Raw genomic sequence first — 25,753 nt, forward strand, 5'->3', positions numbered from 1 at the left:
AGTGACCAGGCTCATTGCATTCATAGCATGTGACTATCTTCTTGTCAGATCTTCTGCTTCCAGAAGATTCTCCTCGTTCAAGCTTCTTAGAACTTTTGAAGTTCTTGAACTTCCTATGCTTGCTCTTCCAGAGTTGGTTTACCCTTCTAGAGATCATGGACAATTCATCTTCTTCTTCTGATTCTGATTCTTCAGAATCTTGTTCTTCTGCCTGAAATGCATTAGCACATTTTTTATAATTAGATTTTAACGCAATAGGCTTACCTTTCTTCTGTGGTTCATTAGCGTCAAGCTCAATTTCATGACTCCTCAGAGCACTGATCAATTCTTCAAAAGAGACTTCATTCAGATTCTTGGAAATTTTGAAAGCAGTCACCATAGGACCCCATCTTCTTGGCAAGCTTCTGATGATCTTCTTGACATGATCAGCCTTGGTGTATCCCTTGTCAAGAACTCTTAATCCAGCAGTTAGCATTTGAAATCTTAAGAACATTTTCTTAATGTTTTCATCATCCTCCATCTTGAAGGGTTCATATTTCTGGATCAAGGCAAGAGCTTTGGTCTCCTTGACTTGGGCATTTCCTTCATGAGTCATTTTCAATGATTCATATATATCATAGGCAGTTTCCCTGTTAGATATCTTCTCATATTCAGCATGAGAGATAAAATTCAGCAAAACAGTCCTACACTTGTGATGATTTTTGAATTGCTTCTTTTGATCATCACTCATCTCTTGTCTTGAGAGCTTTACACCACTATCTTTCACTGGATGTTTGTAACCATCCACCAGAAGATCCCATAAGTCACCATCTAAACCAAGAAAGTAACTTTCGAGTTTATCTTTCCAATATTCAAAGTTTTCACCATCGAATACTGGTGGTCTAGTGTAGCCATTGTTACCATTTCCATTGTATTGCTCAGCAGAGCCACATGTAGATGTAGATGTTGGAGTTTCAACCATCTTGACTTAGCGTTTTTCTCTTCCTGAATCTTTTCTAAACACGGTTAAGTGCTTGCACCTTAGAACCAGCGCTCTGATGCCAAATGAAGGATAGAAAAACACTTAGAAAGGGGGGGTTTGAATAAGTGTACTTTAAAAACTCTTAAGATAAAAACAATTGCACAATGATTTTTATCCTGGTTCGTTGTTAACGAAACTACTCCAGTCCACCCCCTTAGAGTGATTTACCTCACCTGAGGATTTAATCCACTAATCAATCTTGATTACAATGGTTTTCCACTTAGATACCCTCTAAGTCTTCTAGAGTATTCTGATCACAACCTGATCACTCTAAGAACACAATGCTTAGATACCCTCTAAGACTTTCTAGAGAATCCGATCACAACTTGATCTCCTCTAGTTCTTTACAAATGAATGTAAACAAATTCTTACAAGAGTTATACAATGCTTCTTAAAAAGCTATAATCACAACTGTGATATTTCTCTTAAAGTTTAAGCTTAATCTCACTAAGATATTACAACAGTAATGAAGTGAGGTTGAAGATGAAGTTTGAGAGCTTTTGAATTTGATAGCGTTTCTGTAAGTTTGCGCAAAGTGTTGTCTTCAGCTTCTCATCAGAACTTCTATATATAGGAGTTTGAGAAGATGACCGTTGGGAGCATTTAATGCGTTGTGTGCTCCGTACAGCATTGCATTTAATGTTTCAATCTTTTGTCAACTACCTCGAGCCTTGCTTTTCCTACTTTAACTGACTTTGCCTTTAATAGCTTCTAACGTTCCTTTTGTCAGTCAGTGTAGCCTGCCATCTTGTACTTGCTTCTGATCTGATCTTTGTAGATACAACGTTTGAATATATCAAATTCATAACAGCTTGGTGCAGAGCATCTTCTTGTCTTCTGACCTTGAAGTGCTTCTAGCGTGATACCATGAGAACTTCAGTGCTTCTGCTTCTGATCTCAAGTTCTTCTGATGCTTCAATAGACCATGTTCTGATTCTGCTTGACCATCTTCTAATGTCTTGCCAGAGCATGTTCTGATGTTGCATACTGAACCTTATGAGTCAATGCTTCTTGCGCTGATTTCGTGCATACTCTTTATATATTTCCTGAAATGGAAATTGCATAGGATTAGAGTTCCACGTTGTCTCAAGCAAAATTCATATACATTGTTATCATCAAAACTAAGAATATTGATCAGAACAATTATTGTTCTAACAGCGTGTCATCTAAAGCTACATCTTTACAAAATTCAAGTACTTGCTTTAATAAGCTTTCTCTTTAGCATAATAGACTAGGTCATACAAATGTTGTTTCTCTTAAATGTGAATTGAAATTGTATAACATTTCCATTCCTAATAAAGAATGTATTGATTTTTGCAATTCTTGTAGCATTGGTAAGTCACATAGACTACATGCTCCTCTTTCTCAAACTTCTTACACCACTCCTTTTGAGTTAGTACATGTTGATCTGTGGGGACCATCCCCCAATCTATCTAGTCAAGGCTACTCATATTATTTAGCTATAGTTGACACATTCACTAAATTTACCTGGCTGTACTTCCTAAAACATAAATCTGATGCCTTAGGTATCTTTAAACAGTTTTTTGTATATGTTCAAACACAGGTCCAAACTACTCTTAAAGCTGTCCAGTCTGATTTTGGAGGTGAATTTAGGCCATTCACTAAATATCTGAATGACTTAGGCATAGTGCACAAACTCACATGTCCTCACACATCTCATCAGAATGGGACTGTGGAGAGAAAACACAGAAGCATTGTATAAATGGGTCTTACCTTATTGGCTCATGCTCATATGCCTATGGAATATTGGGATCACAGTTTCTCCTCAGCTGTTTATTTGCTAAACAGACTTCCTACTTCCAATTTTCCTCAGTTCAACTCACCTTATCAGGCCTTTTTCAATCAAATGCCTGACTATCAAAGTATTAGAACTTATGGGTGCTCTTGTTTCCCCCACCTTAGACCCTATAACAAAAATAAACTTCAACTTAGAAGTTCTGAGTGCACATACTTAGGCATATCACCCCACCATAAAGGTCACAAGTGCTTAAGTAGTGATGGCAAAATCTACATATCCAAAGATGTAGTGTTCAATGAAAATAGATTCCATTTTTCTAAGATTGTAGGAAAACCTGGAAAAACTGATGTGATGAACAAAGCAGAATCCTCCTCTTTACCCAAAATATTACAATTACAAGTGCCTGCAGGACAAAGACCTAACCAGTTACACCAACAAACAACTTTTATTGAAAATAACCAAGATGTACCCTCCAGTCTAAAATCTGATAGTCAACAGGGTCAAGTCAATATCAACCACCACACAACACTTGTCATTAACCAACAGGTATGGTTTGAGCCTGAGCATCAAGAGTTGGAATTTACCAAATGTACCCTCTCACTCCACTTCAAATCCCTCACAAAATGGTACTATAACACTTAGTACCACAGGACAAGAGCCTGTTTCTGAACCAGTAATCAGTACTATAGAGGTTACTACATCAGAAAACTCACTTTCTCCTTCTATTCACAATGATAACACGATTTTATATCGTATATTTAGCCTAAAATCCATAGATATTTATAGCATTTTCCATTTATTATGTCAATTTATTATGATATTACGCGTGTATTTGCTTTGTTTCAGGTTTTACACTTCAATTACGACTATTTGCGAAAAGGAAAGAAAATCGAGCTTAAATGACCAATATTTATGCTTAAAAGACGAAAAGGGGTGCTGTAATGAAAGAAGGGTGCAATTAGGACCCATAAAGGCCCAAAAGAGCAATCCAGCCCACGAAGGAAAGCAACCCAGGCCACACTAGTAAGCAGAGACGCACGTCTCTGCCACCTCAGCAAAAAGGGAGACGCACGTCTCCACCTCCCTAAATCCTCTCCACTTGAGACGCACGTCTCAAGTCTTCCTGAAGAATAGGAGACGCACGTCTCCACGTCCAAGTCTGCAGAATCTCCTCTTTTCACGCAAAGCAACTGCAAATCCCCTCCTATAAATAGGACCTGCTATCTCACTTCAATCTGTCCGATTTCCTGCCAACGAAGTGCTGCCGAAATTGTACCGCGAACTGCTTTTCCTTATTCTGTTTTCATTTAACCGTCTATTTTCTCACAACGATTTCTACACTGGAAATTGTTGTGAACTTTTCATAGATCTAGCCTTACGTTAGATTTATCGCTTTATTTTCCTTGTTTTTATTTTCTGCTATTTAAATTCCGAAGAACGATCCAGCCAACCTGTGGTGGAAGTTCGAGTACTTCAAGATTCAATTCAATCCAGATTTATTTTAATTCAGGTTTTTTTATTTACCGCCTTATTTATATTATTTATCTGCATGATATATTATATGCCATTTAATATGCTTATTATTATGAACCGAACCAATATATGTATGTTTAATCGTATTAATATGTCTGGCTAAAATACTAAAGGTGTCGGTATGTAAAGTAAGTTAACCGTAGGGGTCCGAAATTAATTGGCTTAAATTATGTTTGATTAATTATCACTTATTTTTGGTTTATATGTCTAGTTTAATTAGTAAGTCTTAAAATCAATAGAGCGAAAGTTTGAGGGATTAGGACGGTCAAAGGTTAAAATCAATAGAGCGAAAGTTTGAGATCTTTAACTGGATAGTAGGCATAGGACATTAGTTTTAAGGATGGCGAAAGCGTATTAAAACTAATTGGGACTTATTTATTTTCAAAAATTGTTTTTACACTCGAGCGGGATGGCGAAAGCGTACGTTAGGGATATTAGCATGTTCCGAGTCAACAGAGCGAAAGTTTGAGATTAGGAGATTTAAATAGATAACAACCTCGTAAAATAGGCATTTTATTAATCACATTGTTTCCAAAAAGCTCTTCTAAAATCTAATGGGATGGCGAAAGCGTACATTAGGATTAGGATAGTAGTCTGACTCAACAGAGCGAAAGTTTGAGACGAGGATTTTTAATCAATTGAATTAGTAAAGATTTTTAATTTAATTATGCAAAAGCCAATGGACCTTCGGATTACCTGTAGTTAAACGAAATACATGCTGACACCTATCTTTTATTATTATTCTTTATTTTCTCACAATCACTTTCCCTTAGGAACAATCGAAATTTTAGTACTCCTAGCTTTACATAGTAACCTTAGATAACGGTAGATCGATTCATAGTCCCTGTGGATTCGATATCTTTTAAAACTACACGACACGACTGTGCACTTGCAGTTATCAGATTTATAGACACGTAAAGTCGCGATCAAGTTTTTGGCGCCGTTGCCGGGGACTATTTAAGTCGATATCGTAACTCACTGTTACACCGTAGAGACTAGGATAATTCTTCCCTTTCTTTTTGAACGATTGTATGCCATATACTCGTTCACAAGGAGGAGACTTAATACAACGAATTAACGAGATCGAACGTTTCATTAACGTTAAACGTCGAGCTCGCAACCTTCCCGAAGTAGCAGAAATTCCGATTAATCAGTAATTGAATTTTACTGATCAAATCAATCAAATCACCCCGAAGTTAGAGATGGCTGCTATTCGTCCTCTTAGAGACTATGCCGCTCCTTCGCGCGCTGAACCGCATTCAAGTATCGCACCACCTGCGATTGAAGCGAACAATTTCGAACTGAAACCTTCACTGGTCCAAGCTGTTCAACAGAATCAATTCTCTGGAAGCCCTGTAGACGACCCCAATCTCCATTTATCCGTGTTCGTGCAATACGCCGACACTATCAAAGCCAACAACGTTAGTTCCGAAGCTATTCGATTACGCCTTTTCCCTTTCTCCTTGAGAGATAGAGCGAGAGCGTGGCTTCAATCCCTGCCTTCCAATTCCATAACTACGTGGGACGAATTGAAGAGAGTATTCTTAGCAAGATACTTTCCGCCTAGCAAGACTGCTATGCTTAGAGGTCAAATCAACGGATTTACCCAGAAAGATAACGAATCGCTTTTCGAAGCTTGGGAACGTTACAAGGACATTCTTAGAATATGCCCTCATCATGGACTCGAACCATGGCTGATCATCCATACCTTTTATGGTGGTCTCTTATATAACACTAAAATGACTATAGATGCCGCTGCTGGCGGAGCATTAATGGACAAACCCCATGATGAAGCATACAAACTCATAGAGAACATGGCACAAAACCATTACCAATGGGGAGGAGAACGCGCCGCTCTAGAGAAAGCCCAAACCAAAGGAGGAATGTACGAAATTAGTGGTATAGACCGCGTTAACGCTAAAGTAGACGCTTTAACTCAAAAGATCGAGAATTTAACCATCACTCCTTCAGCCACCGCTGCCGCTGTAGCACCTAACTGCGAGATTTGTGGATTGACTGGGCATGTAGTTGCTGAATGCCAACTCTTGACTGGAGTCCCATCTGATCAAGTAAATTACGCTCAAGGAAACCCTTATTCTAACACGTACAACACTGGATGGAAAAACCACCCGAACTTTTCTTATAAGAACAACAATGCGTTGTACGCGCCTGGACAAGCACCTGCTGTACCACCTGGCTACCAAAAAGCGCCTGTAGCTGCTCAAAACACCCCTAGGAAGTCAAACCTAGAAATCATGATGGAGAACTTTATAGCTTCCCAACAACAAACCAATAAAGACTTCCTGATTCAAAACATCCACAATAGCGAGCAACTAAAACAACTATCGAACAAAATAGATGCTTTAGCTACGCATAACAAAATGTTAGAAACTCAAATCTCACAAGTAGCTCAACAACAAGCACCTACTGCTGCCCCTGCTGGCACGTTTCCTGCTCAACCACAACCTAATCCTAAAGGACATGCGAACGCGATAACACTACGAAGTGGAACTAATTACGATGGACCCATAGATCCTAGAACCCAAAACGTACCCATGTCACAACAAGAGCCAAAGGAAACCCAAAAGAAAACAACCGACGAACAAACTGCTAAGACTAAAGAGAACAATAACGAAGTGGAACCCGAAAAAGAGAAACCTTATGTTCCACCCCCACCTTATAAGCCACCAATTCCTTACCCTCAAAGATTAGCCAAATCAAAAACCGAAGCGCAATTTAAAAGATTTGTAGAACTTCTGAAGCAATTAAACATAACCATACCATTCACAGAAGCCATAACTGAGATGCCTTCGTACGCTAAGTTCTTAAAAGAAATCTTATCAAACAAAAAGAAGCTCGAGGATAACGAAACTATAACGCTTACCGCTGAATGTAGCGCTATCATCCAAAATAACATGCCTCCAAAACTGAAAGACCCTGGTAGTTTCTCTATACCCTGCGTAATTGGAAAAACCATCATAGAGAAAGCCTTGTGCGATTTAGGAGCTAGTGTTAGTTTGATGCCTCTTTCGACCTGTAAGAAACTCAATCTAGGTGAGCTTAAAGCAACAAGAATGTCTCTTCAACTAGCAGACCGTTCAGTTAAATATCCTGTAGGAATGTTAGAGAATATCCCTGTTCGTGTAGGTCAATTCTACATCCCGACTGACTTCATCATTATGGATATCCAAGAAGATTCTAACATCCCGATCATTTTAGGAAGACCATTTTTAGCGACCGCTGGTGCAATTATAGATGTAAAGCGAGGAAAGCTTACTTTCAAAGTAGGAGAAGAGAAAATAGAATTTATCCTTTCCCAGTTCCTAAAAGCACCTTCTATAATTGACACATGCTGTTCTGCTGACATAATCGACGAGTGTGTCAAGGAAATAAAATCCGAACCAAATAAGGAAACCGAAACCCTAAGAATTCCTATGCCGCCAATTTTTGAAGATGACAACTGGCGTGAGGAATATCAAGATAACCACCTGAGTGAATGCTTAGCTTTAACCCCTGATCCTATACCTGGACCAAAGAAACCTGCTATAGAGCTGAAGACACTCCCTACCGATCTTAGATACAAATTTCTAGACGAAGAACTAAACCGACCAGTTATAGTGAACGCCAACTTAGGACGAACCGAGACTGAAAAATTACTTAATGTCCTAAGAAAATACCCTACCGCTTTAGGATACAACATATCAGATCTGAAAGGTATAAGCCCTTCTCTGTGTATGCACCGCATTATGCTCGAAGACGATAGTAAAACCTCTAGGGAACATCAAAGGCGAATAAATCCTATTATGAGCGATGTGGTTAAAAAGGAAATCCAAAAACTGCTAGAAGCTGGAATAATATATCCTATATCCGATAGTAAATGGGTTAGCCCTGTTCACGTCGTACCAAAGAAAGGAGGAGTCACTGTAATCACTAATGCAAAAGGAGAATCTGTAGCACAACGTACCCAAACTGGATGGAGAATGTGCATTGACTATAGGAAGCTAAATAAAGCTACCCGAAAAGACCATTTCCCTTTACCTTTCATAGATCAAATGCTCGAACGCTTAGCTAAACACTCACATTTTTGTTATCTGGATGGATACTCCGGATTTTTCCAAATTCCTATCCACCCTGACGACCAAGAGAAGACCACATTCACCTGTCCTTATGGTACATTCGCTTATAGACGAATGCCTTTTGGACTCTGCAATGCACCCGCGACCTTCCAAAGATGCATGATGGCAATATTTGCCGACTTCCTAGATGGAATAATGGAGGTCTTTATGGACGACTTCTCTGTCTGCGGAGGAAGTTTTGAAACATGTTTAGAAAACCTTGAAATGGTGCTTAGACGATGCGTAAGCGTAAACCTAGTCCTTAATTGGGAAAAATGCCATTTCATGGTTCGACAAGGAATTGTACTTGGACACATCGTATCCGATAGAGGAATCGAAGTTGATAAAGCAAAAATCGAAATTATCGAAAACCTTCAACCTCCCAAAACCGTTAGAGAAATAAGAAGTTTTCTGGGACATGCTGGTTTTTACCGACGCTTCATTAAGGATTTCTCTAAAATAACCAAACCCTTAACTGAACTACTCATGAAAGACGCCGAATTTGTTTTCACCGATAAATGCACTGAAGCATTTCAAACGCTTAAACAAGCATTGATCTCTGCGCCAATCATGCAACCTCCCGACTGGAATGAGCCTTTCGAAATAATGTGTGACGCAAGTGATTATGCTGTAGGAGCCGTTCTAGGACAAAGAAAGGATAAGAAACTACATGTCATATATTATGCGAGTAGAACCCTAGACGAAGCTCAGATGAATTATGCCACGACAGAAAAAGAATTATTAGCTGTCGTATTCGCACTAGACAAATTCCGTTCTTACCTGGTAGGAGCCAAAATAATCATATACACTGACCACGCCGCCATTAGGTACCTCCTAACCAAAAAGGACGCTAAACCAAGACTTTTGAGATGGATCTTGTTACTGCAAGAATTCGACCTGGAAATTAAAGATAAGAAAGGCACTGAAAATGTCGTAGCAGATCACCTCTCTCGATTGGAAAATCTGAAACCCGAACAAGTACCAATTGACGATGATTTCCCTTATGAAAGACTCATCGCCCAATTAGAAGCAAATGAATTCGAACCATACCGTCCAAACTCCGAAACCGAGAAATTAGCTGAAATAGCTTTAGCCCGATCTGACGCACCTTGGTATGCAGATTTCGTAAATTACCTAGCTGCTGGTGTGCTTCCTCCTGATCTAAGCTACCAACAGAAGAAGAAATTCTTCCATGACCTAAAACATTACTATTGGGACGACCCACTCCTTTTCAAAAGAGGCCCCGATGGAATCTTTAGACGTTGTGTACCCGAGGAAGAGATAAGAAGCATAATAACACATTGTCATTCTGCACCGTGTGGAGGACACCATAGCACATCTAGAACCTGCGCCAAAATCCTTCAATCCGGACTTTTCTGGCCCAACCTGTGGAAAGACGTCCATTTTGCTGTACTAAGCTGTGATAGATGCCAACGAACTGGAAACATTTCAAGACGCGATGAAATGCCTCAAAAAGGCATTCTAGAAGTAGAAATATTTGACGTCTGGGGAATAGACTTCATGGGACCGTTTCCGTCATCGTTTGGAAATCAATATATACTCGTAGCCGTCGATTACGTTTCAAAATGGATAGAAGCTATTGCTTCCCCTACGAACGATACACGAGTAGTTATTAAACTTTTCAAAAACGTCATCTTTCCTAGGTTCGGTGTGCCAAGATTGGTAATTAGCGATGGTGGTTCCCATTTCATTTCAAGAATACTTGAGAAACTCCTTCGAAAATATGGAGTAAATCATCGAATAGCCACACCATACCATCCACAAACAAGCGGTCAAGTAGAAGTATCTAACCGCGAAATAAAACAAATATTGGAGAAAACTGTTGCTATATCTAGGAAAGATTGGTCAACCAAGCTAAATGAAGCTTTATGGGCTTATAGAACAGCTTTCAAAACTCCAATAGGAACTACCCCATTCAAACTCGTTTATGGAAAATCATGCCACCTACCAGTAGAGTTAGAACATAAAGCCTATTGGGCCATTAAGAACTTAAACCTAAACTACACTGCCGCTGGTGAGAAACGACTTCTAGACATAAACGAATTAGAAGAACTTAGACAAGACGCTTACGAAAACGCCAAAATCTATAAAGAGCGAACGAAAAAATGGCACGACAAGCGTATATCTAGGAAAAATTTTAGCATAGGCGATAAAGTGCTCTTATTTAATTCTAGACTAAAATTATTTCCTGGTAAGTTACGATCTAGATGGTCTGGCCCTTTCGAAATAACTAACATATTTCCGAGTGGAGCGATAGAAATCAAAGGAGAAACCGTCAAACCTTTTGTCGTAAATGGGCAACGTCTTAAGTATTACCATCATCTCGAATACGATGAAAACATCGAAGTTTTTAAACTTGACGAACTGCCCGCTCTTTCGAAAAAATAGTTTTCTATTTTTAAATCGTCGAGCTTACGACATTAAACAAAGCGCTTGGTGGGAGACAACCCACATTTATTTATTCTTCTATTTTTTTAAAACTTTAATTTTTCTAATTTTTTTTATTTTTATTTTTCATTTTAAAACTTTATTCTATTTTTAATTTTAATTTTAATCATTTTTGATTTTTCATACATCTTATAATAATTATTATAATTATAACTACTATCTTGATTTGAGAAAATATTTCCGTTATAATTATATCTATTATTATAACTTGTTACCTAAGCTTAATTTTAACTTTTTATTTTATTTTAAATAAACACTAGCCTAATTCTAACTTATCCTAATATTTTCAACTTCTAGGTTTTTCAATTAACTACTAACTACGATGGAAGGAGTTGATAATATGGAAGTTGTGTTCCGTGGTAGAGGACAAGAAGCAAGATTCAACAAGCTGGCTGAAAGACAAATAGATCTGACTTGCTACCCTGACCAATCGACTATGATACGACTTGGCATCCAAGAAAGCGTTTTGCACCTGCTTAACCAAGTCGGTTGGACTGGTTACCACTTGTTCCGCAAGTTTAATACCTACCGGAAACTCACTTTGGAATTTTTGAGCTCACTGACCTATCTTCCAAACAGTGGACAAGGACTGAAGAAAGGAGTCATCCTTTTTCGACTCTTTGGAATGGAATTTAACTTTTGCATGGGAGACTTTGCTAAAATGTTAGAACTACCTCATGGACCCGATGCATATGCCAAAGTAGCTGAAGAAAACCTTCCATACTGGGAGCTGGAAAAATTCTGGGGGAAAATCACTGGAAATGATAACCCTGAAGAGAATGAATTTCAATCTGAGAATATCCACAATCCTGCTTTCCGCTACTTTCACAAGATCCTTGCTCACTACATTTTTGGAAAGCCTGATAATGTCACTGAAGTTACTAGAGAAGAGTTATTCATCATGTTCTGCTCCTCTCAGAATCGCCCGGTCAATGCCATCGCATTCATGCTAACAAACTTCGAGCGCATCACGCAAGACGAAGTTTCACCCATTAGGATCGGCGGATTTGTCACTATGATTGCTAATGCCATAGGAATGAGAGTACCTTTGCTTAGATTGACACCTTTTGGTACCCATACCTCTATGGACATCAATTTCTGCTTTAATCGAGGTATCATCGGTAATCTTGGACCTCATCGGTTTGAATTGCTCATTGATAACAAAGTTTGGTATCAGTTCACCTTACCGAATCCTAGGACAAGTGTGCACAACCCTGCCAACTGGCTTTACTATGGTCAGATTCCTGAGAGAGAGCCCTCACCTGAAACTCCTCAAGCTTATGAACATTTTGATGAGGAAATGCCTGCATCTGAATCTGAACCAGAAACACCGCCTGGATACTATGAACCTTTACCTGAAGATGAACCGATTCCTGACTATGAACCTTTACCTGAAGATGAACCGATTCCTGAATATGAACCTTTATCAGAAGACGAACCTATACCCGAATATGAGCCTGAGACACCTTCTGAAGATTCTGCTGATGAATACACTGTTGACATGACTGATGTCGAGCTCGAGCCACAACAACCCGCTACATCCACCGCATCGGTAAATCAAAGGATGCCCAATCTGAACACGCACGAACAAGCAATCAATGCACTACAACAAGATGTACAACATGTGCGCAACGAGCTTCACACTTTGCAAATGCATTTCTTCGATTTCATCGACACCGTCAATGCTCAGTTCGACGAAGTTTTCAAACACATTCAGTCTAATCAAAACAACAATAGACGTGGCTAGACGTTACCATTTAGATTATTAGATTTTTATTTCTAGTTTTAGCAATTTCTATTTCTAGTTTAGATTTTCATTTTTTCTGCACTTTTCCATTCTGCTATTGTTAACACTCAGTACTGATTTAATTTTAAAATGCAATATTTTATTCACTACTGCTGTTGTGTTATAATACACTGCTATTAACTGCTATATATATTTGCCTGGCTATCACTCTTTGCTGTTAATAGTATTAAAATAAGACATTGTTCTGAACTGATGGACACTTTTTGCTGTTAATGGTATCTGTCAGCACTGTCTGGTCACCTGCATGCGTGCCCACTTGCCTGCCACAGGAGACGACCGTCTCCATCTGTGTGGGACCAGCAGATGCCATTCTTGGGACAGGAGACGCACGTCTCCATGCTCTGCCCCAGCAGACTGACTGCCTGAGACGCACGTCTCCCAAGGCTAGCAGTCTGCATTTGACCACGCAGACCACTCTTCTCTCCCTCTTGAATTTTGAATTTGAATTTCAAAATTCATTCTCCTCATTCTCCCCCTATTTATTCCATTTAAACCCCATAAACCTCATTCATCCTCCATCATTCACCTCTTAAACTCCATTCATTTCCCATTTCTCTATTCTATTCAAAATTCAAACACCACCATTAATCCATTTTAATTCTCCATTTACCACACCATTTTCAAACCTCACTATAAAACCACACCACCACCACTCTTATTCTTCACAACCTTCATACCATTTCTTTTCTACCATTCTACTACCATCTCTATTTTTCATCTTCAAACTCATCATGCCTCCACGTTCAATCATCCGTAGTGTGCGTCCTGAGAGACCACCCCCTAACCTTAACAATATTATATTCCGCGAAGACGACAATGATGCTCAAAGAACCAAATACCTCGCTTTCTACGAACGTTCGGTTGTTCCCACAAAATTTGTGAACACCGAATGTCTAGAAACTCTAGGCCTCATTGATGGTGTTACCCGTTTACTCACTAAATCTAGCCTACACCATCTCTGTACCGAACCCGTACCCACTTATGAGCCGCTCGTCTTAGAATTCTTGAGTTCTTTCAGTTACGACACTCCTTCTGATCAACCACTCTCAACCGGTAGCATCCAATTTAGGATGTTCAACCGTGAATATACGCTGGATCAAGAAGTTGTGGCTACGTACTTGAATTTCAATACATCACCGAATGCTCTCCGCAATATCTTTCAAGAACTCAATGGTCGTTCATGGGAACAACATGCCTTCGACCTATGGTTTAACCTCACTGGCGAAGTTCAAACTGGTTGGAGGGCCCTACATGCTTCTCACATTCAAAACCCCGCTATACGTTATTTTCAACGTGTTTTGGGGCATACTATTTTTGCGCGATCCAACAACCACAAGGTAAATCAACATGAACTATTCTTCCTTTACTGTGCGCTAAACAACATCCGTTTCAATGCCGCACCGTTTATGCTCCAACACATCCAAGGCTGTGTCAACGCCCCCGCTACAAATCCCTTTTTGTTTGGCGGAATTATTACTTCCTTGGCCTGTGCTTTAGGTCTTGGTGATGAGCTCCTTTCACTCTCTCATCTCATGATGCCTGCTCAATCACTTGACCTCACCTATTGCCGTGACTCCCACTTGGTTTCACCACGCCATGATGGCCGATACACCTTGGTCGTCAACAAAGTTCTGATTCCTTATGTCATCCTTCCTTGTCCTGAAAGAATTAACATCCGTTATGTTCAACGTTGGAGGCTTATTGAAGACAATCCTCAAGATAACCAACCTGATCATCCTAATGAACCTATGGATGCAAATGAAGAAGAACTCAACCAAGGGCAAGCTGATGTCAACCAACCTCCTCCAAACAACCCTCCGCCTATCACTCTTGAAGCCATGTATGCTGCTATTCAACGCCAAGATCAACTCGTTCAAGCTATGCAGACAAACCAAACTGAAACAATTAGGCTCATCCGAGAGATGCAACAGGAGCACCGTGACTATGCTATTAGGAACGAAAGTCAATACGCTGAAATTGCCACATATTTGCATGATCTTGACATTCGTGTTAGTGACTCTCCTGATAGACGTCGCCGTGTTCGTACAAGAGGCGCGAGCAGTTCTCGAAACCGCAACAATGAGGAGTAGTTCTTATGCACTGAGGACATTGCATCATCTAAGTCTGGGGGAGTCGTATTATTTCTATTTCCTATTTCCTTTAGTTTTATTTTCCCCTTCAGTTATTTCCCTTCCTTGTAATGTTTTTCTAATTCAATAAAATAATATTTATGGAATTTAAGTCTTATATGTATAATTCCGTAGTTATTGCCCTTTCTTCCATTTTCTTGAGCCATAACAAAATTTTTGCTCCTAAAACGATAAATACAAAACCCCACACGTTCGCGAAATACGAAGCTACTCAAACACTAAACGCATAAAAATTGATTCAAGTTAATATCCTTATAGTCCCTACACTTTAAAAACCCCCGAGTATGCGTAACCGATTTGAATACCCTTTATACCAAAACCATCGACTTTAAGTTTTGAAATAACCCTTAGTAGTTTATTCTAGCAGTCGGCACCGTCTTAGATACAAACTACGCAGAGAGTCGATGAATATAAGTGTATGATCCTCATAATAATTATGTGTTCAACTATAAGAAGAAATGTGCCTACTAAGTAAGGTGGTCCTCACAAGATCATTTAACCTAACGGTCACAATTCTCAAATACAAAGAATTTAAAAACTCATTGTTGATTGGTTCAGAAGTCATCTGGTACTGAACTTGGTAGGAAGGACTATTATCCTATTCCCCACAATCCTCAAATGAGCGCTAAGGAGTATACCACTTATTGTGCCAGAACTCCATGAGAAGGATCATAGTCACTAACCGACTACTCTGCTATGTGCGTGTCGAGATAATGGGCTTAATGTGATTGCGCACGAATGAAAAGGGTAAAACATGATGACAAGTCAAAGGTCGAGCTATAATGGCATGATTCGGATTGGTATGCATACTGGGAGTTGTCTAGTGTCGCTACTATAAGTCTATTGCTAGGATCGTTATCACCATTTTCAAATAAGAACACTATGTGGCTGAGTATGACCGAGCGACGTGGAGGAAGTGTATTTTATTTATCTTTATCTTATTATCTTGCTTGAGGACAAGCAAAGGTTCAAGTCTGGGGGAATTTGATAACACGATTTTATATCGTATATTTAGCCTAAAATCCATAGATATTTATAGCATTTTCCATTTATTATGTCAATTTATTATGATATTACGCGTGTATTTGCTTTGTTTCAGGTTTTACACTTCAATTACGACTATTTGCGAAAAGGAAAGAAAATCGAGCTTAAATGACCAATATTTATGCTTAAAAGACGAAAAGGGGTGCTGTAATGAAAGAAGGGTGCAATTAGGACCCAAAAAGGCCCAAAAGAGCAATCCAGCCCACGAAGGAAAGCAACCCAGGCCACACTAGTAAGCAGAGACGCACGTCTCTGCCACCTCAGCAAAAAGGGAGACGCACGTCTCCACCTCCCTAAATCCTCTCCACTTGAGACGCACGTCTCAAGTCTTCCTGAAGAATAGGAGACGCACGTCTCCACGTCCAAGTCTGCAGAATCTCCTCTTTTCACGCAAAGCAACTGCAAATCCCCTCCTATAAATAGGACCTGCTATCTCACTTCAATCTGTCCGATTTCCTGCCAACGAAGTGCTGCCGAAATTGTACCGCGAACTGCTTTTCCTTATTCTGTTTTCATTTAACCGTCTATTTTCTCACAATGATTTCTACACAGGAAATTGTTGTGAACTTTTCATAGATCTAGCCTTACGTTAGATTTATCGCTTTATTTTCCTTGTTTTTATTTTCTGCTATTTAAATTCCGAAGAACGATCCAGCCAACCTGTGGTGGAAGTTCGAGTACTTCAAGATTCAATTCAATCCAGATTTATTTTAATTCAGGTTTTTTTATTTACCGCCTTATTTATATTATTTATCTGCATGATATATTATATGCCATTTAATATGCTTATTATTATGAACCGAACCAATATATGTATGTTTAATCGTATTAATATGTCTGGCTAAAATACTAAAGGTGTCGGTATGTAAAGTAAGTTAACCGTAGGGGTCCGAAATTAATTGGCTTAAATTATGTTTTATTAATTATCACTTATTTTTGGTTTATATGTCTAGTTTAATTAGTAAGTCTTAAAATCAATAGAGCGAAAGTTTGAGGGATTAGGACGGTCAAAGGTTAAAATCAATAGAGCGAAAGTTTGAGATCTTTAACTGGATAGTAGGCATAGGACATTAGTTTTAAGGATGGCGAAAGCGTATTAAAACTAATTGGGACTTATTTATTTTCAAAAATTGTTTTTACACTCGAGCGGGATGGCGAAAGCGTACGTTAGGGATATTAGCATGTTCCGAGTCAACAGAGCGAAAGTTTGAGATTAGGAGATTTAAATAGATAACAACCTCGTAAAATAGGCATTTTATTAATCACATTGTTTCCAAAAAGCTCTTCTAAAATCTAATGGGATGGCGAAAGCGTACATTAGGATTAGGATAGTAGTCTGACTCAACAGAGCGAAAGTTTGAGACGAGGATTTTTAATCAATTGAATTAGTAAATATTTTTAATTTAATTATGCAAAAGCCAATGGACCTTCGGATTACCTGTAGTTAAACGAAATACATGCTGACACCTATCTTTTATTATTATTCTTTATTTTCTCACAATCACTTTCCCTTAGGAACAATCGAAATTTTAGTACTCCTAGCTTTACATAGTAACCTTAGATAACGGTAGATCGATTCATAGTCCCTGTGGATTCGATATCTTTTAAAACTACACGACACGACTGTGCACTTGCAGTTATCAGATTTATAGACACGTAAAGTCGCGATCACACAACACCACCCCTACAACCACATTAGTGACAAATGTACATCCTATGGTCACTAGAGGTAAAACAGGAAAGTTAAAACCTAAGGTTTTTCTGGCCCACACTGAACCTACCAAAGTCAAGCAAGCACTAGCTCAACCACACTGGTTTGAAGCCATGAAACAGGAATATAATGCCCTTTTATCCAACAATACATGGTTCCTTACTTATCTTCCATCTCACAGAAAGGCTATAGGCTGCAAGTGGGTATTTAGAATCAAAGAAAAATCTGATGGATCATTCAATAAATATAAAGCTAGATTGATTGCCAAGGGGTTCAACCAACAATATGGCTTTGACTGCCATGAGACATTTTCCCCTGTAGTCAAACCAGCTACCATTAAAGTTCTTTTAACCTTAGCCCTGACTTACAAATGGGAAGTTCAACAAATAGACATCAACAATGCTTTCTTGAATGGAAGTCTTGCAGAAGAAGTCTACATGATACAACCTCCTGGCTTTGAGAGTGATAACAAATCTCTAGTGTGTAAGCTGAATAGGGCAGTATATGGGTTGAAACAGGCACCCAGGTCATGGTATGAAAAGCTTCACAAGACACTGTTTCATTTTGCCTTCAAAGCTAGTAGGTGTTATCATTCCTTGTTAATTTATAATCATCAAGGCATCACATTATATGCTTTAGTATTTATGGATTACATTCTGATTACAGGTTCAACTTCAATGTTAATTCAGAAGTTAATTTCCAAGTTACATGATCAATTTGCTCTCAAGAAACTTGGGACACCTGATTACTTTCTTGGTGTTGAAGTTAAATATCAGCAAGATGGCTCTGTTATTCTCACACAAACAAAACATATTAGGGATCTTCTAAGCAAAGTTCACATGGACACATCTAATAGAGTTGCAGCTCTCATGTTCAATCACTGTAAGCTTAGTAAGTATGGGATAGATACTATGCAAGATCCTCTATTATACAGGTCAGTTGTGGGTGCATTACAATATATTACACTAACCAGACCTTATATAGCCTTTGTGTAAACAAGGCCTGCCAATTTATGGCCAATCCACTGGATCGTCATTGGTTTGCAATTAAAAGAATTCTTAGGTATCTCAGTGGTACTGCCACCCATGGGCTGAAGTTAGCACCTCCTGATCCAGCTCAAGCTCTATCTATTAGAGCTTATAGTGACTCAAATAGAGCCAATGATCCAGATGACAGGAGGTCTACTTCAGGTACCTGCATTTTCATAGGTCCAAATTTGATCTCTTGGAGTTCAAAGAAACAAACCCTCGTGGCCAGGTCAAGTGCAGAGGCTGAATACAGGGCCTTAGCACACACTACTACTAAACTTCTATGGCTGCAGTCTCTTCTAGCTGAGCTCAGAGTCAAGTGCCTTTCTCCTGTGTTGCTATGTGACAATCTTAGTGCTGTGCTCTTATCTCACAACCCAATTCTCCATGCAAGAACCAAACATATAGAGCTGGATCTGCATTTTGTCAGGGAAAGGGTAATGGCTAACAAACTCAAAATTCAACATGTCCTTGCTTGTGCTCAACTTGCTGATATTATGACCAAACCACTTCCAAGTGCAGCTTTTCAAGACTTAAGGAGCAAACTCAAAGTTGTTCTTCTGCCACAACAGTGAGCTTGAGGGGGAGTATTAGTGTATCACATTAGACTGGGCTTAAGGACAATTGGGCCTTAGTTGTGTAATGGGCTTAGGCCTCTTCTCTTACTATTCTATATCAAGTGTAATAGGGTAGTATACAGATAAGTTTGTTATTGTTGTATAGTCAACCCTTGTAACAGAAAATGAATCTTTACTATTGAATGAATGAATAATGAAAATGTGCAGAGCACAATTCTACTTCAATACTTGCCATTGAAGTAGCTAAAAATAAAGGATACAACAAGATTCATATAACAAATCATTCTATTCTACATTTTAGTCAAATTCAAACTGCTTAGTAAAAGAAATAGTTAAATTCAAACTGTATTCTCGACAGTTATAAGCAGATTTATATACTTGAAACATGGGAATTATGATAGCTTGTAGTATTGTCTTCTATATACGTACAATATACTAAACATCATTTTCCAAATAGAGACTGTTGTTCATACTTTGTAGTTTTTACCATGGTTTTAAATTGCGGCTACAGTTGTAGTTGCGGTTGCGGCCACTGCGATTGCAGCTATTGTGATGGTTGCGATGCGGATTGCAGATGCGACCACTGCGGCTGCGGCTGTTGCGATGCGGATTGCGGTTGTTGCGGCGTGAATTTATTTTTTTAACAAAAAATAATATAATTTATTATTTATTTTATGTTTCACAATATATTCCATTTTCTCTCTAAAATTTTCAAATATCTCTATAACAATTCGCCATCACTTCAAATCTTTTGAATATTTTTAAAACAAACCTTAAATTTATAATATAAATAAGAAGGAAGGTAGACCTAAGTAATTTTTTCAAACAATGCACAAACTATTGCATGCTGATGCGGTCGTTGCAGTGTTATGATACGGTCGTTGCAGCGTTAAACAACGGATTGTATACAACTACGACATGCAGTCCATAATTTAAAGCCATGGTTTAGACAACAGATTGTATACAACTACGACATGTAAAAGTCACTAAAGTAATTAATTATGTAAGTCAGAGTTGCAATGAATATAGAAATAATAATGTTAAACACTATTAAAAGTTTACAGTTATAACTCTTGGCTTCCAACAAATCTGTAACACCCAATCAATATATTCGGTATTAAAAGTTTACTGTCCTAACATTTTTTATATTATGTAAATCTAATCTTTTACTAATATTAGTATTAGTGTATATATAAAAATAAATTAGTTTTTACTTGTTAGTGTGTAAATTCAGGTAAAGTATTAGTTTTTACTTGTGAATCGTTATCGATGAAAACTAGTAATTATTGTATTAAGCATAATTCGACAAGTCATTGACCCTAGCAACGTGAGATAAAGTATATTTGTAAAATGAGGAAATTTTCTAGAATTGTTACTTCTTAGTTGAGGCAAGCATTGAAGTAAAATATCTAAGGTATATAGGTATCATCTCATCCTGACAAGTCTAATGCGAATCTGACAGAGTCATGACATGATTTTGAATAACATGAAAATGGTGTGAATTTGGCTTTGAAAATGGCATGACATGCTACTGAAACCAGACATTGGGGACTTGGTTTGAAAGAGATCATGTACCCTGGTTCATAGGAGTGTGAAATTATCATCTTGTCAACATTGCATGTCTGCAATCTTAATTTTATCCATAAGTGAGGTAAACTGAAGAAGGGTGGAAAGATGAGAAAGAAAGAAAACATGAGTATACAGTAGGACTTCATTAGAAAAGAAAAGCTAAAATTTTTACCTATAAAATGGCTTATCAATCTTTAAAATCTGTTCATTTTCCAAAAAAGACAGGAATGAATTACAAGTGAAATAAAATATGTCATCTTCCCTCTCTCATTCAGCAGTTAGTAGATTACATGAAAAATATGCATTAAACCTAACTCTATAATTGAGAAAAATCAGACTAAGTCAATAAAATAATGAAAGGCATCACGCATAATTTTATAGTATCATTGATTTGAATATACGCAAGGCTTTAAGTGCAAAAACAAAAACAAAAAATTGGAACAAAAAAGAAAACGAACTAATTTAATGGCAATGAGACCACTATCACTGCCTACCCGATTAAATTTGCTTCAAACAAACCAGTAACACCAATCAATATATTAAGAAGTTATTAATTATAAAGGAATAAAAGTTCCTAGAATACTGGAACATTTTTTAGATGTACAAACCTCACATGTACACATAAAGATATATATATGACAAACTGTGTTAATTTTTAAAATGGACAGAAAATGTTTATCACTGTCTTACCCTCTGCATTGAGAAAATTCTTTTTAATCAAATCACTGTCAGATTCAAAAACAAAATACATTTTCTGAGGTCGTTTGACCAGCACACTAAATATGAGACTATAACAATACAAGTTAAGAACTAGGAAACAAGTTGCTTGATTGTGAATTATATAACATAATCCATGTACATAATAAAACACACTAATTCATGAAATCACACAACAAAATTAGAAAAATATAAATTAACTCATAGTTTATGGTTTAAAATCTAGAGTGACATCCTAGCATTAAAAACAAGGTGATATCAAACTCTCAACACAAACTTCTAAAGTGTTTTGAAACATAGCAGCATTTTTAAAAGAACCTTTCTTAAAACTACCATTCTTGGAATTGTACAGGATCAACTTCTTTTTCTCAAAATAAATAAACTCCAGCAGCACATTATCGTCTTCAAATAAATATAATACCTTTGTCAAAGTAGAAGGCTTGGTTGAATCTTGCAAGTAAGAAAGGTCGAACAATTTAATCCAAGACTCTTTAATTCCATATTCCCTCATGAACCAAACATCGTCATCATGAATTAAGCACAAGCAATCCCTCAACACACCCAATGTCAAGTCAAACACATCTATCTCTCCAAGATCCGGAAGAAAAACCTTTTGATAAGACTCCTTATCCAAATCAAATGAAACAATAAAGGGTGGATCACTATTACGCCCTTTAAGCTGACCTTTGACAGTGAAATTGTAAACAACAACCACTTTGTAATTATGAGAAACATGATCATAGCCGAATCCACATGTCATATTAAGCTGGCTATCCACTCGTGGGTTATCAAAAGGGGACAATTCCTTGAATTTTCTAATGGAAGGATTACACAATACAATTAAAGGTTTATAATAGTTGGCAAGACAAAGGATTCCGTCACAAGAGCCAACAATGTCATGTATTTTGTGTCTAAAAACATCTTTGGATGAAAACTCGTGTTGAGTGATGTTAGTGGCCATGTCTGCGAAAATGGATTGAATCGAGAAAGACTTCAGAATATAATGGGACGAAGGAGTATGGTAGCTTACACATTGGAGGATGGTGCGTGTGGTTGACTTAAGGTGCTTTCTGGTGAATTTATGATCAAATATTAGAGAATTCCATAATTTGCAGACACATCTGAATTGGAGAAGGTGCTTCACAGGTAGCTAGAGAGTATTTCTAGAATTAGATCAGAAGGAAGAGTGGGAAGTGAATCTGAGATGTTACGGTTTGGTCTCTGAATGGAATTTGCCATATCTGAACGTGTATGTAGATAGTGGAAAGAACCCTAACGATTGTAATGTATACCGTATGCTGGTATTTGAAATATGGTATCCGTAAAAAAAAAGGATACGAAAAACCTATTACATTTACGTGTAACACATTTTAGACCTAAATCATGTTAGATTACTTTTATACTTCTTTTTTTATTTCAAATTCATCCATAAACTTGCTAACTTATTTCATCTCATATTTTTTAACATGTATTATTTTTATGAATAGTCAAATTTATTATATTAAATTATATTAATAATATAATAAGACTTATAATAAGATTCTTGGAAAATTTTACAATAAAAAGTCTTAATTTAAATAACACTAATACTTTCAAAAGTGGCATTTATTATTATTTCTAGCGTTCAAACAGACACCTCCGTACTTGTTTGTCCGCTTTTTTTTAACGTGCGCAGTAGAGAAAAATAAACGCGTGTATAATGCAATTTTTTTTGTAAGACACAAATTAAATATAATATAGTTAGACATAATTAGTAGAATTAATTTTAAGATGATAAATATATATTTAAAAATCGTGTTTATATTTATCTATCATAATTGTTTTGTGCAATAATGGATAACTCATTTGTCCCTTTTTTTTTTTTTTTTTTAGGAAGCAAGAAATCCAATAACGGGAGAACTAAGGGTTCTCCAACCCGAATACAAACAAAAAAGGAGTGGTCCAAACAAGAAAATTACATACCAATTACAATTACGAGAGAAAATAAATCGGCTCCTTACAAAACTCGTAAAAGGAGTAATTGGAGTGAGTAATATTCCCACAAAAAGACCACTTCCAAACCGTATATTTAATATTCCAAACGGTATTGTTGACATTCCACGGATCGTTCCGGAAACACACGCCGTTTCTAACCAACCAAATAGCCCAACAAGTGGCTAACCAAACAATCCCCAATTTCCTAACTTTCACCATATTCACATCAAAAAAGGAATGCCACTCCATAAAATGCGAAAAGCATTCTTCAAAAACAAGATTGCTTTTTCCAACCCAAAACTCTATTTCACTCCATATCTTCTTAACCACCCCACATCTAAAAAAAAGATGGTTCATATTTTCCGTATCATTTCCACAAAATATACAAAAAGAATTAACTAAAGGGAGGACCACACCTCTAGTTACCAACATATCCTTCGTAGGGAGTCTATTACGGAATAACCTCCAACCAAACGCTTTGATTTTGAAAGGGACCTCCAACTTCCAAATCAAATTGAACACTCCGTCATGAACATTAGCGGGGCCAAATGGAATCCTAATGGAATCCAAAAAATCATAACACGACGCTACCGAAAACTCCTTATTCGGACACCCACTCCACACCACCGAATCCTTACCAACACCCCACCCTCTAAACTCCTCCACCCTACTTTTCAAATTTTCCAATTCCTCCAACCACACATCATTACTAGCTATCATATCGGAAATACCAAAATTATCCCACTTCCAAACACCATCTTTCCAACCACCCATCGCCGCTACCGACACTTTTTTCAAATAAGATAACTCAAATAACGCCGGAAAAACCTCTTTCAAAGGCTCATCAAGAAGCCACTTAGAATCCCAAAAAGAAGTACAAAAGCCATTATTAACAACAAAACTAGTTTTTTCTACTATAGGATCCAAGGTAAAAGAAGAACTCACCTTTAACAAATCCTTCCACCAAAATGAACAAGAAGGAGAAACTATGACATCCTCGGCGGTGCTAAACACTTTAGTTGATAAATCTTCATACCTAGCTTTCAACACTTTGAACCAAAGAGAATCTTGTCCTTGAAGAATGCGCCACCTCCACTTGTTAAGAAGAGCCACATTAAACAAAGAAATATTTTTAACTCCCAATCCCCCTTTTTCCACCGGTAAGGTAATATCATCCCATTTCACCCAATGTAATCTCCTCTTTTCCTCCACACCACCCCATAAAAAACTACTTTGAATGGAATTGATCCTTCTCACCACTTTACTCGGCATTCTATAAAAAGACATAGTGAAAATAGCTAAAGAACTAAGAATAGACTTTAAAAGAGTAATTCTACCTCCGAAATTCAAGAAGCGGTTCGTCCATCCTTCCAACCTATTTTTCATCTTTGTCAAAAGCGGCTTCCATGTGTCCTCCTTCCTCGGATTAAAACCAATAGGGATACCAAGAAAATAAAAGTTACTTTCCTCCACCTTGCAAGAAAGTAAGAAAGATGCCGCTTCCAAAAAACCCCTATTAGTATTAATACCAATCAACTTACTTTTGTGGTAGTTGATCCCAAGGCCCGAAACAATCTCAAAAGCGCGAAGAACCGCCTTTATGGCCCACACATGTTTCCAACTTCCGTCGCCCACAATTAAAGTGTCATCCGCAAATTGGAGAATATCCACCGCACAAGACTCCCTAATCACAAACCTTTGGAATTCTCTCAACTTTATAGATTTTCTAATCAAGCCCGTGAGACCTTCCGCCACAATGACAAAAAGGAAAGGAGAAAGAGGATCCCCTTGCCTCAAACCTCTAGAAACATTAAATTCCTTCGTAGGACTCCCATTAACTAACACCGACATACTACTAGTAAACACCAAAGATTCCATCCACTTCATCCACTTCTCCCCAAACCCCATTTTTCTCAACATAAATCTCAAAAAATTCCAACTAACTTTATCATAAGCCTTTTCGAAGTCAACTTTGAAAAGAATACACCTTTTACCTTCTTTTCTCGCAAAGTCCACCACCTCGTTAGCCACTAAAACACCATCTAGGAGTTGCCTACCGGGAACAAAAGCACTTTGAGAAGGAGAAATAATAGAATGCAACACTCCTTTTAGTCTCCTCGCCAAGAGCTTCGCCGCCACCTTATACATGCATCCCACCAAACATATAGGCCTATAATCATCCAATCCGATCGGATTAGAAGCCTTCGGAATAAGAGTCAAAAAAGATGAAGTAACCGCCTTTGATAAAGCCTTACCAACGAAAAGATAATTGAAATAA

At 37.8% G+C, this 25,753-nt stretch overlaps 1 protein-coding gene and 1 non-coding gene across 2 annotated transcripts; both read right to left on the reverse strand.

Annotated features, from left to right (window-relative positions):
• Positions 1-5,890: 5,890 nt before the first annotated feature.
• LOC131593694 (small nucleolar RNA R71) lies at positions 5,891-5,997 on the reverse strand. The gene has a single exon (XR_009281079.1). It is a non-coding gene; the product is annotated as a small nucleolar RNA R71 (small nucleolar RNA).
• Positions 5,998-21,742: 15,745 nt separating this feature from the next.
• Positions 21,743-22,462, reverse strand: LOC131659386 (F-box/kelch-repeat protein At3g23880-like). Its single transcript, XM_058928585.1, has one exon. The coding sequence runs from the start codon at positions 22,460-22,462 to the stop codon at positions 21,743-21,745; it is 720 nt and encodes a 239-aa protein (XP_058784568.1).
• Positions 22,463-25,753: the final 3,291 nt, after the last annotated feature.

The sequence above is a fragment of the Vicia villosa genome, linkage group LG3 (assembly GCF_029867415.1).
Source record: "Vicia villosa cultivar HV-30 ecotype Madison, WI linkage group LG3, Vvil1.0, whole genome shotgun sequence".
NCBI lineage: Eukaryota > Viridiplantae > Streptophyta > Magnoliopsida > Fabales > Fabaceae > Vicia > Vicia villosa.